Source organism: Poecilia mexicana, unplaced genomic scaffold, assembly GCF_051168715.1.
Source record: "Poecilia mexicana isolate PSO_F unplaced genomic scaffold, ASM5116871v1 scaffold_1, whole genome shotgun sequence".
NCBI classification, from domain to species: Eukaryota; Metazoa; Chordata; class Actinopteri; order Cyprinodontiformes; family Poeciliidae; genus Poecilia; species Poecilia mexicana.
Genome location: NW_028263370.1, coordinates 12,566,941 through 12,584,429, shown reverse-complemented (window position 1 = coordinate 12,584,429; position 17,489 = coordinate 12,566,941). Strand labels below are relative to the sequence as shown.

The 17,489-nt window shown below is 37.7% G+C and overlaps 1 protein-coding gene across 4 annotated transcripts in view; it reads right to left on the bottom strand.

Moving 5' to 3' along the window:
• camk2d2 (calcium/calmodulin-dependent protein kinase (CaM kinase) II delta 2) overlaps positions 1-17,489 on the bottom strand; it is a 48,029-nt gene that overhangs the window by 4,996 nt on the left and 25,544 nt on the right. For 2 of the 4 annotated variants that reach the window (XM_088004733.1, XM_014969297.2), the window contains exons 5-18: positions 17,400-17,465; positions 16,629-16,701; positions 14,279-14,381; positions 13,205-13,288; positions 12,871-12,965; positions 10,662-10,784; positions 10,473-10,556; positions 10,184-10,226; positions 8,217-8,257; positions 4,832-4,891; positions 3,589-3,633; positions 2,617-2,665; positions 1,200-1,275; positions 1,006-1,100 (exon numbers count right to left, since the gene is read on the bottom strand). In XM_088004733.1, the coding sequence (XP_087860859.1) occupies positions 1,006-1,100; positions 1,200-1,275; positions 2,617-2,665; positions 3,589-3,633; positions 4,832-4,891; positions 8,217-8,257; positions 10,184-10,226; positions 10,473-10,556; positions 10,662-10,784; positions 12,871-12,965; positions 13,205-13,288; positions 14,279-14,381; positions 16,629-16,701; positions 17,400-17,465 (1,037 nt within the window). The remainder of the gene's footprint in view (positions 1-1,005; positions 1,101-1,199; positions 1,276-2,616; positions 2,666-3,588; positions 3,634-4,831; positions 4,892-8,216; positions 8,258-10,183; positions 10,227-10,472; positions 10,557-10,661; positions 10,785-12,870; positions 12,966-13,204; positions 13,289-14,278; positions 14,382-16,628; positions 16,702-17,399; positions 17,466-17,489) is intronic. The other 2 variants (XM_088004744.1, XM_014969298.2) reach the window with 1 other exon arrangement.

The following is a 17,489-nucleotide window of genomic DNA, read 5'->3' as shown; positions in this document are numbered from 1 at the left end:
GTATTATAAGTGTTAGTTGCTTGGCTATTTTTAGGTAATCTGCTTGCTTTTGCAAAAACTATCAGTAGCTCCTTCATGCTGCTCCAGTTTGAGCAGCAAAACTGGGCAATCGAGGAACCTATTTACAGCTAACCTGAATTACTTTCTTTAAAAGCGCGAAGCAGGACACTGGCAGTGAATTTTTAGCACAGTTTGCGCTTCAAATGAATTCTCCCCAAGCATTATGCACTTACTTTTTTATTATCTTAATTTAATTAAAATGCAGCAAAATTCTGAGTGTATGCGTATAGAGGGTAAAGGTTTGGGAGCGAGATAAGAAAAAAAGTCAAACAAGAACATTGGGGTGTGTTTACTGCACGATCCCATTGCTTTCACTAGTATGTACCATTTTACACATTAGGTAAACACTTCAGTTACCAGAAAAGAAACAATAAAAAAGGAAAGCTGTTGCTTTAGGGTTGAGAATATTTGCAAGAGTGAAAAAGTAAAAAGAAAATCCAACTTCTCTTTAGTTTTTGTTTGCAGGCTTCTTGTCATCTTTTGGTGCTTTTTGTTTCTTTCTATTTCTGTTATGTTTACAAGACTAATTCAAACAAGTGCTTTGAGTGTGTAATTTCTTTCAGTTCCCTCGCTTTAGTTTCATCCCAATTGCAAACAAAGAAAGCTCTCCACATTGTTACGAGAACTTGTGCAATAGCTTACATCGCACTAATGTAAGCCACCACATTAATTTATCTCTTTGTTTGAAAACCCTATGACCATCGGCAGACGTCCAATAATTTGATGGAAACAAAACTGCCTTCTAATTTTTCTCCATTGTTCATGTTAGATGGAGAAACTTGGTGTTCTGTACTGCAGTGGATGTCACTGGTGACAAAGAAAAGCATTGCAACTTTTACAAATTACCTTTAATTTGTAGTAGAAGCCACCAATTTGTGTTCTGTAGAAAAATGTTAATAATTACAGCTAATGTTTTTTTTTTTTTCTTAGTTGCCTTAAACACACCATTCTCAAAGTAGAAGCGATGGAAGTCGTGTCCTTCCACCAGATTACCCAGGGCCTCAGGCTCAAAGGACGTCAAACCAGGATCACAAATCTTCCTGTTGTGTATAAAAAGGGAGTCCGTCATGAGAAAATGGAGGAGGCAGCTGATTACAAACGGTTAAATATTACTGTGCATATGCAAAATGTGAACTTACGCATAGGCTTCAAAGTCTCCATTATTTATAGACTCAATCAGCTGCTCAGTAACTTTTATAATTTCCTGTTTACGAGCTACAACAAGAAAAAAGAACGGAATGTTAAAAAAATGAGGAACAAGTCATTTTTTTAAGCAAGTAATGTCTTAGTGCAGATAGACAATTTGGCGTCGAATAGCATTAAATGAGTTCTAGTCTACACGTTTGCAAGATTCCAAAACAGGTATTAGAAATGGAAGGCGCTCAAAAAAAGTCCTAAAATGTTTCAGTATTTATCTTATTCATGATAATTTATGTTTTATATCTGAAGAGAGAAAAGAAGAAAGCCTTCCATGACTAATAGTGACATCAGGCAGGAAAAGAAATGCAGGATGACGGGATTTCTTTCACCCAACAAAGCTCAAAATAGACATACAAACCAATGCTCAGATGCAATGTAATTACTACAAAACTAGCTGTAACTAAGTAATATTAACAATTACCTTTATTGTTATTGGTGCAGGCTGGGGGATATTGAAAAAATTACTTAAATTGTGCAACAAAAGAGACATGTTACAACAAAAAGTGCATGTAGGTTAGTCCTCAAGCTTCATTTCGTTCACACATGAACAACAATACTGAATGTATGAGTGCATAATTAAGTGAGCAATGTACACGGGACTAAAGTTAAATGAAGGCAAAACATGAAGTACAAGGCAGAGTTTTAAATTAAGAACAAAAGAATAGAATAAAGAATTGATTTAATTAAACTGGATTCAAGGAGCAAATATTTAGGAGCAACAAGAGGATCTTATTTAAAGTGATGGGGTATGAGAAGTACTTATATATTTATTTATGCAAAACTACAGACTATGAAACTTGAAATGATCACAGGATCTGAGACACTTCAGACAGAGAGGTCATAATCCTACAAAGATAAATGAAACAGGGCATCTCCCCTTTTGCAGAGGGGACTTACTCTGAACTGAGGAGGTGGGAGTCTGTCCCGAATCAGACATCTGTGAGGAGCGACTCTTTGAACTCAAGACCCCGCTCACTAAGCTGCCCAAACGGAGGGCTGACAAGATTGCATGAGTGATGAGAGTGCAATTTTGTGTCCAGTGTTTGTGTGTTTGAGTGGTGGGTGTGACGAAGACAAACATGTTTGATCAGGAAAGGAATTTACAGAGGAGATAAAATGACGAGAAAGAAGAAAAAAAGGTGAGGGGGCGGGGGGGTTAAATTATACTAAAAACATAAATGTTAAAAAGAGATGCAGGCAATTTTTAAAAGAACAACATTTCCTTTTTCCAAATACCCAACAGCATTTGTTACCTTTCCGCTAACTGTGTGGCAACACAATCAGAAACCCCAACTGAGGATTGATCAGTCTGAGCACCGACTGTAATAACTGGTGTGTGGCGAGAGCCTCTCCTACCTTTAACATCTTCATCCTCAATGGTGGTGTTGGCACTTTCAATGGATTCCTGAAAAACAAAAGATATGTTTTTTCTAACTGAGTAGGTCAAAGTGCCTTTGGTAAAGGAGAAAGCAAAAAAAATAAATAAATAAAATAACTACTGGATTGTTTTCCTTTAACCCAAATGTTGGGTTCATTCTGTCTGGGACAGAAGTCAGGTCAAAACATGGGTTTGTTGGGTTAGAAAAAGAAATAAAAGAACCCTCATCAATTTTTACACATCACCAGTTTGAGCTATACAAAGACTCAGACTGAACCTTTGTTATAACTTTCATTTTATTTTGCTTAAATTAATTTGAATTTCTTTAGTAAGTAAAAATACCATATTACTGTGGAATATTCTGGAGGAATTCCTATTCAAGACTTCCACTATAAGTAAGCAGCACTGAATACAAATAAAGCCTTTCACTGACGCTTTATTAAGTAAATGTGGCTGGTTGAAATTTTTTTTTTATTGCTTATCTAGTATTAAATTATGACGGGGAAAAAATAACTGGCTGAATGTTCTGTCTAATCCAGTTTTTGTTAGCAAAATACAATCACTTTAGATATAATATAGCAGATATAACTCACAAAATGATTACTCTGTGATAAGTCATTTATGTGTTACATCCCTTTACCATCTGTGTTTCCCAGTGAAACATTTCTAGACTCGCCCATGCAAGTGGGTGGGGTCTGAAAAGTTGAATTTGGCTCTGGAGCTGCAGCATGTGTTAAACATTTGTCACTTTATCCAAATTTTAGGAACCCCAGCCCAGTAAACTGAGCCAAAGACCTATCCCAGCTCTGGGGTATTAAATCAACTTAGGAATGGATAGGTCTTTATTTTTTGACTGTGAATTGGATTAGCCAAAAAAAAAAAAAAAATTGGTTAGGGTTTAATTCAGCTGTTTTTGTATATTGATGAACATTGAGATTTTGTTGTTATACCTTATTTCCATCTACAGGGTTGTGGATCACCGTTGTCTGTGGCTCCTAAGGAGAACAAGAGAATGAAGAGCATGAGCAAAAAACCAAATTAGTTAGGGTAACAATGAATAGCACAGACATTGTCCATGAAAATGTTTTTGTATATATTTTTTTGTGTGTAATTTTGAAATTTAAAACTATAGCCTGTGTTAAGCATCACTGTCTGTCTGTCTGTCTGCCTGCCTATGACATCATTGTCTTTTTTGTGTCTGGCAGGAGTAATCAGATGTCTGGGCTTCTGCAGAATAGATCCTGATGACCCCTTCAGTCCCTCTAATCACACATCAGCAGCTTTTACTGTATTTGTGTGAGTGTGTTCTGTGTGTGCTTGATAATGAAGACAGACAGGAGGATAGAGAGATAAAAAAAAAACAGATCATGATTGATTACGCATGTACATGTGCCTCATGTACATGCGTAATCAAACCGTCAACGAATGAGGGAAGAGAAAATCTTTCACATCATGCAAAGCGCTGGTCACATGGCCAGACACAGAAAGCTTATAAGCAGACACTACGCAAAAGCCACTAAACAGACGGCCAAGGAGCAAATATCATCATACTCCTCACAGCCATGCACAGGCAAACTATATCAGGAACAAATCCTCAGTAATGCAGATGTGGATTCTAGTTTTATATGCACAACTGGTAGGAGTAAAGAGACATGGAAGTTAGCTGGAGAACGGTATGAGGGAATAATGTTGGGACACGGAGAAGAGGGATAGGCTGGAGATTTGAGGTAAAGGTCGCCCTAATTAGAAATTTAGGACGGTATGTCTAAAGGATTATTGCTAAAACACATCTCAGTTTTAGACCAATTAAGGCCTAAACACAACATGCATGCTCTGCCAATCAATATAAGTGAAAAATATGTCAATGAACAGTCTTCACCTTTCATGGCTTGTTGTGTCAGAGATTCTGGACATGCTGTCCACTCAAATTATTGAGCACACTTTACAATTCAGGAGAAACTGGCTACTTGGCATGACTGCTGTTTCATCTCATATTTACTACCCTTGAATTTGTCAATATTTTTTGTACGTCCCGTTAAGAATTTTAATCTAGTCGAGCTGTGTAGAGATCAAGCAACAGAGATTGTGAACCTGTACCTCCTCCAATCTGGATAACGAGCTTTACACCTTTTAGTAAAAAAAAAAAAGAAAAGAAAAGGTGTGGATGTTGATGAGACTGATGAGTGTATATACCAGTGCAGAGGCAGGGCCAGTGTCTTTAGGACTGGTCACTGTGTTGGCTTTGTTGTTGACCTGCAGGGGGTAGTGTAGAGGGGACATGACACATGTACGCACTTTTTGAACTAGCACACCATATTTTCCAGCCATTTCGAGGAGATAAACCCAGCTCCTCTACCCCAAAACATGTGACACCCTACTGTTACTTTAATCACACAGACTATACCTTAAATTCATGACTTCATCATGTTTTCATCATGTTAGGCAGTCAGATACACAGCTCAACAAAAACAACCTAGCGAGGTTTTATTCTCATGTTTTGAGATGTCTGACAAGCACTGGCATGGATAAGATATTGCTTTGACTAAACCTGCAGCCCTGCAAAATGGCAAGAATGAAGATTCCATGAGTTTAATGTGCTGCACTCAGTGAACCTGTTGCCACGAGTGGATGTGTAAAATCTGCAAACATAACTTTCTATTTCCCTTAGAGTGATTAGAAATTATCATTAAGCACAGTAGTTAGTAAATCCCAAAGGTTTTTTTTTTTTTTTGCTTTAAAATGAACACTGTAATCTGGGTAGGACATGATTCTAAGATACAAGTTCTGATTTTCAAGGAAAATAGAGAACAGCACCTAATACAGTATTGAAATGGAGGGCAAAGGAGGAGTGGGTCCAGTAGAGTAAAATTAAACATCAGACGTTAACAGTAAAATAAGTCAGCTAAACTGACTGGTACGGAAGTACTACTAAAACAAATTGTGTTGCAATCTAAGAACTTCCTTTATAAATCTGGGATTGTGAAAGGCTAAAAAACAAGTTGATTTATTCTCACTCTATTGTATTTAGTATTTATTCATTTATTTCAAACAAAAAAAAAAGCAACAAGTAGGACAAAACAAAAAACTTGCATATATAACTGAGAAAAAAATAAGTTTACCACTTCTTACCTCACCCATGCTTCATTAAGGAAAATTGTACATTTCGCAATCACATTAACAATGAACTAAAATGTTTTATAAAAGTCTGTCACTGAAAAGCATATACTTTCATTTTTAGTTTGATTTTCTAAGTACTGCACAAGTTTAAATAAAAAATAATATTTTTCCCCCCTCTTCAAGCTGCCCAGTAAAACAAAAACATCAATACAATGTTATACACACGTTAAATGTGGATCTTTAGTCCACTCCAGATATTCCTATTAAGACTCGGGAAAAAGGTTTTAGATTGGAGTCAAAGAGGTTCAAGGGAAAAGAAACACATTTTAAGAGGTAAACTTTAGTCTGTCATCATTCCACAGACACAACTGCTTTATAACTTAATAGTGAATGAAAAGGACAACGGATGACAACTACTGGGTGGTAATAATGACTCAATTCTCCTTACTAATGTTTTACCAAAGAAGGATGGATTTCAGGATTTCCAATGAAACATTTATTCCTGCATATTTGGGAATAAAAACAGTTCCAAAGAACATCAAGCTCCCTTTCTACAGCTGAAAGACAAGTTATTTGGAAATTTCCAATGAAAAAGAATATTTTCTCTAAAATTATGAAATCTCAGCCATTTGCCAAGTTGCATCAGATCACAGGATAAAGACTACCAAATACAGAATCACATCTGTTAAATTAATTAATAATTAAAATTGTGTTTGAGACATTAATCGAAAAGTTTAATTTACAAATAGCGAAAATTCCCACATGTAAAAGACCAACCAGGTCATACACAAAATAAAACCTTACATTATTTAATCTAATGTTGGCTGTCAAAATAACTGAAATATAGATTGTATTTAGTATTTTAAACATTACTTCTGCACGTTCTTGGTTTTGTTCATTTATGGTGGTGCATAATGTGTTTCATGTTGTTCAGCTAAGGCTGTAAGCACCTAGAATCTCACAATGTAACCAGATTTTTTTTTTCTTTCCTTTTTGGAAACATTATTATTGAAATGGATTTTTTTTTTCCTTTTTGCAAGCTTTAACAACACATACCTCTCAAGGGAACGTTTGTATGTATTCTGAACATATTCAAAAAGAGGGGAGAATCAACTCTTCATCTGGGAAACAAAACTTTGCTGAAGATTTTCTTTTTTTACGTTTGGTGTGTTTTTAATATTTTCCAGACTACAATACAGGTGTAGGCATAATTTCCTCTTATAATTAGTGTGAATGTGGCTTTTGCCCTTAAAGAGAAAAAAACCTAAGACATCCTGAGGACAAATGTTGTACCGCAATAACCTGTATGTGGTAATACTCCATCGCACTACTGTGTGTCTGTCCTGCCCTTTTAAAGTAAAATGGTCCTAACACTGACACATAATACTTGCATTTGTAATTTGATCTCCAGATCAGCAGGGGCACCATGATTTTTTATGGACAAAGAAATCAGTGGCATAAGAGCCAACATAGAGATTCAAAACATACAATACACAGTATTGTTTATATAGATATAATGCAGATGTGGCAGCAATGACCTGATAATTAAAATCATTTGATCTCATGCTATGCTATGCACATGCTCTGTGTGGAACCATAAAGCTTTGGTCACCTCAGAATGCCAAACATTTGACGTAGCTCCAGCAGCAAACCAGCTCAGCCTATGCCATTTTCAGATTAATTCAGCTCATACTGTAAACTGTTAAACACTTAAAATGTGCACAGACTTTTCAACTTTCACCCTGCGATGCTCAATAACTAAGTATGCAAGAACACAGTAACCCATTGTGGATTTTGCGCCCTTCATCCAGCTCCAAATTTATTTAACAAGGACACATTACTAAATCAGACACCAGATGTGATGTAGAATATTATATTTCCCAAAATGAGCTTCATTTAATGATTTTTAGTCAAAAAAAGTGACTTTAGATTCATCAGCACACATATTAAGAAGTAGTGTGATGACAGCTGAAGTGCCAAACACAGTGACCCAGCTTCAAAGCATAAACATAGAACTCCAATCTAAAATGAACACCTATTTGAATAATAAAAATACAGACAGAATTATTAGCTGGAGTCTCTTAAGAAACTAATAAAAGCTTGCAGTGATGTCAGCAAATATATCACCATGTCTGATGTTGAATAGAAAATAAACCGACAGACCAATAGAGGTGCTATACTTTGTATTATAAGGACTACCAAACACATGCAACATGGTAAATTTAGGAAACATACATAGGAGAAATTAAATAGACAATTAAGTGGACCAAACTTAAATACTGTATGGGCTCTACAACCAGCCTTAAAAACAAGCATTTTTCATAGCTTATGCTGACTGTCCCATAGTTTGGTAATCAAGTGCATAATGCATAATTAAAACCATAAGGCCCAGGCACAATTCAACATTCCATTCAAAACAATGCAAAGGGAAAGAAAAGGGCCGCCGGCCTCTTCAACTCACCTTAACGCCATCTGGTTTTTTGTTGAGCAAACTTTTGGCTGCTGCATGTGCCAAGAAAGAAAGAAAAGTTCAGAATGAGGATTCATAATCATAGTCCTGTGCCTGAGGCCTCACTAACATGCAGCAGGCATATTTAACCATCAGTGCTTAACTTTAATTTACATGTGCAAATACAAGTGCAAGAACTATAAAGTTATACTACTACAAATGGTTCTAATACCATTATCACTTATGCAAGGCAGTTATCCTACTAGAGATTCATTCATAAATAAGGGACTGAAGGGAAGGTTGTAGGTGAGTGAATATAGTTCAGGTGAAAAGATGAATTAACATATCAGTAAAAGACTTACATTCTTAAAGTGACATATACATGCACCAGAACCCCAAACGTTTAACACTATAGATGCACCAAGACATTGGCTGGAAATGAGCTTGATAGGCCCTGACTGGTGACTGGCTTATTGTAAAGCGAAAAAAAAAATCCTGTATTTTTCCATTTAGCTACCACATAATTTCAAAGGGTAATCCGATTGCAGTGACAGCAATACTGAAGAAGTACATATCATAAAGAAAAACTATTGGAAGCACAACAGTCTGCTATGGAGAACTAAACTTTTGAGAGTGCTGGTCATTTAGCTGCTTTGCGATTTTAAGTGCATTCTTTTTAACTTTTGGGGAAATGTAAAGAAGCTTCTTGAAACTGGACTTATATCAAATTAACATATAGACCCAAACAGAGCTTTAGCAATTAGCATACTTTAGCAACATTCATCAAATTTCTGTTTTATTCTTTTCAGCTCCTCAACTTCTCTCTGTTAAGGAACATGCCAATTTTAGCTATTTGGGGATATCTGAGTTATGGTAAGGGTTCACATTTTCAAGAGAAAATAGGAACTTATGTCTTTAGCAAGTTATGCTAATGGTGCTAATCTTTCAAATAATGCTAGTCGCTATCAGCTAGAAATGTCAACTTCATAGTCAAATTTTGTTTGTTATAAACGATTACTAAAACACTATAAATCAGTACACACCCACTGCAGGAACACTAAAAAAATATTTATTGAAAAATATGAATTATGGCCATCTAAGATGAATCAGACTTATTTAAAAATCTGTATCAGCAGGTCAGATATTTACGAAGCTAATGACCATAAACTGGCCATAAGTCTCTGACAGGTGCACTTCTATTCAGTACCATCTCTCTGCTTTAAATATACCTTTGTTTATACTTTGTTCTTAACTATTACTAGCATTTTAAAATCCATGCCATATGCTGTTCTTTGTAAAGTACCTCTTTTAAAATTTTTATGGTGCAATACTAGTTTTGTTAAAAGAAGAAATGCAAAAAAAAAAAAAAAGAAAGAAAGAAATTGTCTCCTTGCATGCTTCACAGGCTGTTAGGACAGAAGGAGAGCCTTAAGATAAAAAATAAAATAAAAAATTGGTTGGATCCATCCCCACACATTTCCTCATCATCCCAAACATCTTACCTCAAATGGATACCACAATCCAAACACAGAAACGGAAATAAAAATTGAAAAAGGGAGGAAAATTGTGAATATAAAGAGAGACACAAATGTGTTGATGCAATTTACTGTAAAAAGTGGAAAGTGAAAGTGGGCTAATAAAACCCAGAATATTAGTGACGGGTCAAAAGAAATACATGCAAGAGAGAATATGAAAAAGCAGAAGAAGAGTGACTGAGCAACAGCTGGAGAGATAAAGTGAGATGAATATGTTTACCACTGGCCCATTTGCTCTAAAAACCATCCCTGCTCCATACTGAAACATATTAAATTCCAACTCCAGCATGCATTGAAGTCAATCAATAACAAATGCAGTTTTTATAGAAAAATTCCCACCATCAGTGTAAAAGGCCAATTTGCTCTAACAACCAGCCAATATATTTAATGTCCAAGATACAATTCAGAAACCAGTCATGGGGCACCAGGCTGAGAAAAACATACCTGAGAAGTTTCTTGTGACCAGCAAAGTGGTCAATATTGCTCCCTGCAGTTACAGAAGAGGACAGAAGGAGGAAATGGCAATGGTCAAAAAAGAAGAAAGGAAGGAAGATTGATTAGGAGGTTTCAGCAAGAAGAGAAATGCTCAGCAGCAGTGCGGCATTAGGGATTTGGAGACACGTCATCATTTTGAAGTTACTGTGAGATATCTTGGGAGAGGCTGGGGAGGAATGGGCAGATGAATTACCCAGCATGAGTAGAAACATCACTAATTGTTTGACTGCAGTATCACCTTGAGTTTCCTCCTTGCATTAAACTTCTTCAGGCACTCCACAGTCTCCTGCCTGTGCATCATGGAGGCTACGGTGGACCGTTGCTGCAAGGAAGAGGGAAAACGTATAGAGTTAGAAAAGAGTGCAGACAATAACAAAGCTGAATCAAGGTCTGTATAATTATTCATCTATGTTTTCTTGAAACATACGCAGATCCAGGGGTGTTTGAGGGCCTCTGCAGCGGTGATGCGCTTACTGGGGTTGATAGTTAGCATCTTGTTAATGAGATCTTTGGCCTCGGGAGTTACAGTGTCCCACTCTGGGGACGGAAACTGTTAATAAGAACACAGGAGCGTTCAAAGCTCTTGTATCCAACAGAAAAAACAATATATTTTTGACACTTTTGAAACCATAGAAAGATCTAAATGAGATGGAGAACTTGTTTCTTTGACTAAGTCGCTTTATGTGACGATCTGGTTGCATACGCAAAATCTTTGCACAATGATCTGTTTATATACAAAAACCACAATGTACGTGAACCAAAAGCAAACTATCAAAGTTTTCTCAGCCAACTGTCAAGGCCTAATAAATTTTAAAGCTTTGATCTGAATAAGATATTTTATCTTATTTAGATAAGATATTCAGATTGTAATTCTTTTTTTCTAAAGAATTACAACTAAAATCAACAACTCAGTGAGAGTTGGGATTTCCAACACTCCCTGAGTGTTGGAAAAACCAAAATTCATCCATCTCAGCTCCTGAGTAAACCAAGGGTCATTTCTGGGTGGGCCACCGCACTTAATTCTCTTTAAAGCATCTGTCAGAAATGACAGTAAATTCCTCCAACTATGTCATTCCTGTAAGCAGGAAAGATTTTTCACACTTCATGAGAAGTACCACCCATTGTATGAACTATCAGTCACAAGCTCATAGGCAGTCATGCAGCTGTTTAGTATAATCAATTCCTATTCCTAAGTTCTGTCTGGTAAACTAACCCAGTAAAAAAGAAAAACAGAACTTGTAGATCACCAAAAGAAGAAATATGTTGCCATTGTTGCGTATGTTGATGAATAATGTTCCTTTGCGACTTTGACCTTATGTGAGTGTTTTTATCTCAGGAATAAAAAGTGTGTATACATAGGGACAATGAACAATGATTAACTTTCTGTAAATGCAACAGAGTTAGTAAACAGGCTATTTTTCATCTGTTAAAGCTGAAGGACCTGGACAGAACCCTGTTTGCTCAGCAAGAAAATTAAGAAAAGCCCTGGTTGTATTTGAACCCAGAACCTCCTTGCTGAAAGGCAACAGGGCTAACTGAACCATCTTGCAGCCTGGCTCAAGATTTAGCAAGTAGAACTAAAAGCTTATGTGGAGCTGTGCCCACATGATCAGTCCTGCAAATCAGTTCACCTTGGATAATGTTACCTTTCGGAAAGCTTGGAAAGAAAGGCAAAGTGTGGGAGGGAGCTTGACGATAACCTCTGAGACACTATGATATTTTTAACCTCTCTCCCTGACTAAAGTAACAACAGAGTAGATTTTATTTGGTGGATATTTTATCAGAAGGCATTTTGATCTTACAAAAATCTGGATTTTGCCCCAGTAGAGCATCATTCTCAGAATACTTTTAATAGGAACTGCAATGTAGTTTTAATGTGCTGCATTTCTGTAATATTTTCAGGTTTTATTACTTGCTAACAGCAAAAACAGAAATAGAAAATGAATGGGAGTTGTCTGATGGTGAATCTGGCAATGTGTGATATAGGACATGTGTGTCATGATGTGTGGATGAGGGGTGAGGGAGGACGCAGGCAGACCCCAGGATAAAGGCGATGGTGATTTAATGATGAAAACACAGGGACACAAGAAGCTGGCAGAACAGACTGGTAAGACACGCCGAGGATCCGATGAGAGACAAAGACAACAGGTGGGTTTAAATACACAGGGAGGATAATCAGAGAAACGAGACACAGCTGGGAACAATCAACAGGGAAGGTACAGAGACTCACAGGGGAACAGACTAATAAACACAGAAAAACCTCAAAATAAATACACAGAAAACACATCACAACAATGTGACTACCAAGAACATAAATCTGGTAAACAATTTACAAATCAGGCACAAATGTGTTTTTTTTTGATGACATTATGCATGACACATAAACAATTTTTTTAAAGATATTTTGTCATTGGTAAACATAGTGTTTATTTGCTTTGAGGTTCTGAATATTGCAGCAAAGTCATTTTAATCTTACCTGTGCTAACCTCTCAAATATTATGTTTTAACTTGCAAAAACCTTTTTTGAAGCTCGATTGTGTATGAGGAGAACATCAGTATGTCCACAAAAATGTCTAAAAATAATTGGTGTTTACGTTGTAGTTTCATGTAAGGTATATATATTTGTGGACACTCACATCATAGGCCCCTGCCTTGATTTGTTGGTAGAGGCGATGTTGATCTTCATCCCAAAAAGGAGGGTAACCCACAAGGAGGATGTACAAAATCACACCTAAAAAGAGATCACTTGTAAATAAATATAAGTAAATAAAAAGGCAACAGGATGGCTGCAGCCATAGCAGCCAGTATTGATTCAAAAAAATTATACAAACACAATTTACACTGCAACAACATCTGGAAAAAATATGAAGCTGTAGAGTTGCATTACAACAGAAAGCCACTGGCAATGATTTAGCTAAGTCATCAACTGTATGGAACATGAAACAGTGAAAACATCTGAAACTCGTTTACCACAGGCCCACATATCAACTGGTTTCCCATAAGGGTCTTTCCTCAGGACCTCTGGGGATAAGTACCCAGGGGTGCCGGCAAAACCTGCAGAGTTTAAAAGTAGAGAGGGGGAGACGTAGAAGGGATGATATGTTAAGAATATTTCTTCTTTGCTTTGGAAAGCTTCATGAGAATGATTTGTTTATTCACATTGTGTTGAAAGGGACTGTGTTGATACACATCTGCTGTGGAAAGCTTACTTTGGCTGCTGTGTTGTTTTAGCTGGATGATACTGAAATGAATATGCAGGACGCTTAATTTGGTGAAGTGGGTTTGGATTCCTGGGAAACTGAGGTTGGATGTGTTCTTACACAAGGGACAACAGGCTCTGAATTCAGACTTCCCTGGAACCCATTTTAAAAGACATCTAGTACCATGACAGAGTGAGCGAATAAGAAATGCATATTGCAGGAAATGCTTTTGTTTTAATTAACTTTTGCAAGGAGACTAATTTCACAGCAATTAAATAAGATTGGATGCAAGTTCTTTTATGTAATGATACAGAACGACAGGGAAGCATTTATCACTCAGCTTACTTGAGTTTGATAAAACTCATTTTAACAAAGCTACTGTTGCCAACTATTACCAATTATTAGCTCATGTTCTGCAAATTTCACTGGCTAATAAACCAAATGCCCCCTTTCACAGTAGAATATGCATATCTTTGTCAGAGCTGTAGTCTGTGGCTTACATGCAGCATCACTTTTGCTCCTGATCACTGGAGATAAAGAATGCTTGTGAAACCAGTCTCTGACTTTGAGTCTTGATCAAGCCTTGAGTCTTTGGAGCACAAGTCCAGGACAAATCACAAGATTTGGTTTTGTGACTTGTAAAATGAACTCGAGACCAAATCCTTGTCTCATGTCCACACCTCTATCTTTATTTGACACTTAGTTATGGTTCCCATGGACTTAAACCCTTATCCTGTTCCAGAGTCTGGCTTGTTAGTAACTTGGGGAGTTTTGCGAACTATTAAAGTAAAGAAAAAATGTATTCCTCAACTAAAAGTGGAGAAACAGATGAATGGATACTCACCAAACCATGCCTGTTGGTCCCCCTGTACCTCGATAGCCAGCCCAAAGTCAGCCAACTTGACCGCCGCCCCCTTCAGCTTACTGGCCAACAGAAGGTTCTCAGGCTGGGGGGGGCGGAGTCAAACAGGTTAGAGGTGAGAGGTCAGACGCTCAGGGATCATGCTGCCCACAGACACAGATCTAAAATCAGATTAGCCAAACCAATACCTAATCAAAGCTATTAGGTCTTAGTGACACTAAACTGCTCTTAAATCAGTGTCTGAGGCAACTCCCTTTCTGTCACACAGATGACAGAGACACAAAACGTGCACAGGACTGACTCTCAAGGTGACCACGGACATTTTGTGTGCTGGGACTATGGACTTGTCTCCTGAGCCTCATGGATTAAGAAAGAGAGGCTTGGTGAAGAACGAGCGTTCTTTCTATAATGCCACAAATATACTGATAAAATCCATGAGTGGGAGCAAAGCCCACAGCGAGGAAAGAGATACAGGGGAAGGAGTGGGGTAACAAGAGGCGTAAAAACATGACTCAGCCACATATATATAACTACAAACACGTTGGAGACTGGCACAGTTTAGTAGAATCAAAGATGTTTATGAGCCCACAGTATACACACACACACACACACACACGTACGCACACATACACATTTTCTCAAAAACACACCCTTGCACACATACAGTGGAGCAGAAAGGTCTTTGCTAACCTAAGGCCAGTGAGACAGTGTGCTCTAATGAATAATACATTTGTTAACATTTACAGACTCCAAACACAGACAGCCTGCAAAGCTGGCGGTTTATGGCAGGCGTACAGCTCACCGGGCACAGACACTCACATCAGCACACAGACTTACATGACAGTGAAGGAAATCTTGATATTATGAGGCACATATAAGCTTCACCATTTCAGTAAAGGACATCTTTCCCAACAAATTCAGCAACTTTAAAATCTTACAAGAGTTAATAACTTTTGAGTTTTCTTTCCCCCTAGATCTAAATGTCATCACATCCTACTTGTAATTATGCTGATCCTTGATTAATTCTGTTCCCATCAATGCTGTGCAACACAGTTGCAGACAATCATTAAAAAAGAAAAAATACAACGACAACGCTCAAGAGAATATCAGTTTTCAGCAAGAAGACAATTCTTGACCTTGGCATTAGAAGAAAAAAAAAAGATCTTTTAGAAATGGTAGCAAATGGAAATGCACAAACTTTCAAACGTAAGCTTGATTGACCCTGACTAGTGATTGGACCACATGAAACTTAAAAATGTCTAAGTACTACAGGGTCATTCTTATAGCAACACATTTTGGGGAAGACAATGCTGACAAGTGTGTTATCAGATCCTGTGGCATAGACCACTTGTTTGAGACTCTTATTTTGAAGAGCAAAAGGATGTTCTGGAGTTGTTACCCTGTTGGATTGACAGGCCTGGCTACCAAAGATGTCTTTAGCTGAACATTTTGAGGAAGCCTCCAACATATGTGGAGGTATTTTAGGTACTCAGAACAAAAAAAGAGAGACTATGACTAATTTTGTGCAAAATCCACAACCATATGCTTCAAGGTGTCTCAGCTAATCAAAATAGCGTATTTACAGTTCTTCAATTAGTCTGGATTGCCTTTTATCATCTGAAGTCAAAAATATAAAATGACTAGACTGATTAAAACTGAACCATATATTTTACAGCCACTGCTCTTTGATAATATCTCTGTTCCCAACATCTGTTATGATATGTTAGTAATGATTTGCTTAAGGGATGAATGATATTAGGAAACCTTGCATTAAGTGATTATAAAGGTGAATGGTGTGGTAACATAACTTGCGATGAGTGAACAAAATGTTAAAAAGTGTCACTGACTTTCTGCCCAGGGTTCATAGCAAGCAGAGAACAAATGATGACTAGTCCAGCATCCAGCTACTAAAAAAGTTATTTCCACCTCGGCAACAAGAATTTACTGGACAAGTGACTTCTGGCCAACATCTCCTGTTTTGGCACAGAAACAACCCGGATGCAATTTCTCACTGACTTGGTCACCTCACCACCTCATTGCCATTAAAAAAAAACTTTAATTGTCAAATATATTACAAGCAACATATTGTGCAACCCGTGATCTACTAGGCTAGGAAGGTTCGGGAAAAAAGTATCCTGAATGATGCTTGTAGTTCTTAAAGAGACACAGCAATTGGCTAAAACAATAGCAGTGAGTTTAAAGCTTTAGAAAATCCAACAGATTTGAAATAGAGCCCAAAATGATGCATGTCTAGCAAAAATACCGGAGTTTCTAAATCTTGTCCCCTGCTTCATATTGTCTGAGTTTGCAGCAATGCCTTGGTCATACAAACCTTCAAATCCCTGTGAACAATCCCATTAACATGGCAGTGATGGACACTCTCCAGGATCTGCTGTATGCAGTGGCTGAGGAAAGAGAGATGAAAAGAATTGCGAATGGAGGGATAAACCACAGAGAGAGATGGAGGTAGGGAGTTACAGGAGGAGGGAAAGTGATGAAAAGGGGAGAGTGGAAAGATAATTTAATAAAACTGCTTTTTCCTCATACAGTTTACCTGATTGAAGACAGGTCAAATGATAAGAAGACCTTACACATCACATTCAGTCTATGAAATCACATTATAAGGCCAAAGCCATATGACCTGTATGGCAAGAAAGCTAAGACAAAACACATGCACACTCTTTCTGTGCATTTCTCTGGGGAGGCCATCTTCCAGCACAGAGCTGGCACTATAAGCTAGGTTGGTCATGATTAATACTGCAGGCTTTGTGTCATTAATCATTTGTATAAATAACTCAAAGATGCCTCAGAGAGAAGGCAGCTGTATCATACCTCTGAGACGGCCATATGTGAACACACAAACACGGCCTCATATACACACACAATATTCTCTACTGTAGCAGACAAAGATGCATTATGATTGCTATGCTCAGCAGAGTGTGTCTGTTGGAAAGCATGTGTGCGTGTGTGTGAGTGTGTGTGTGCGTGTGTGTGAGTGTGTGTGTGTGTGTGTGTGTGTGTGCGTGCGTGCGTGCGTGCGTGTGTGCGTGCGTGCGTGCGTGCGTGTGTGTGTGTGTGTGAGATGGGGGGACGTGGGTGCTACCTGGCATCAGCTTCACTGTAGTACTCCCTGGCTACGATGTCCTCAAACAGCTCTCCGCCTGTCACCCTGCAGGGACACAGTGACAACATG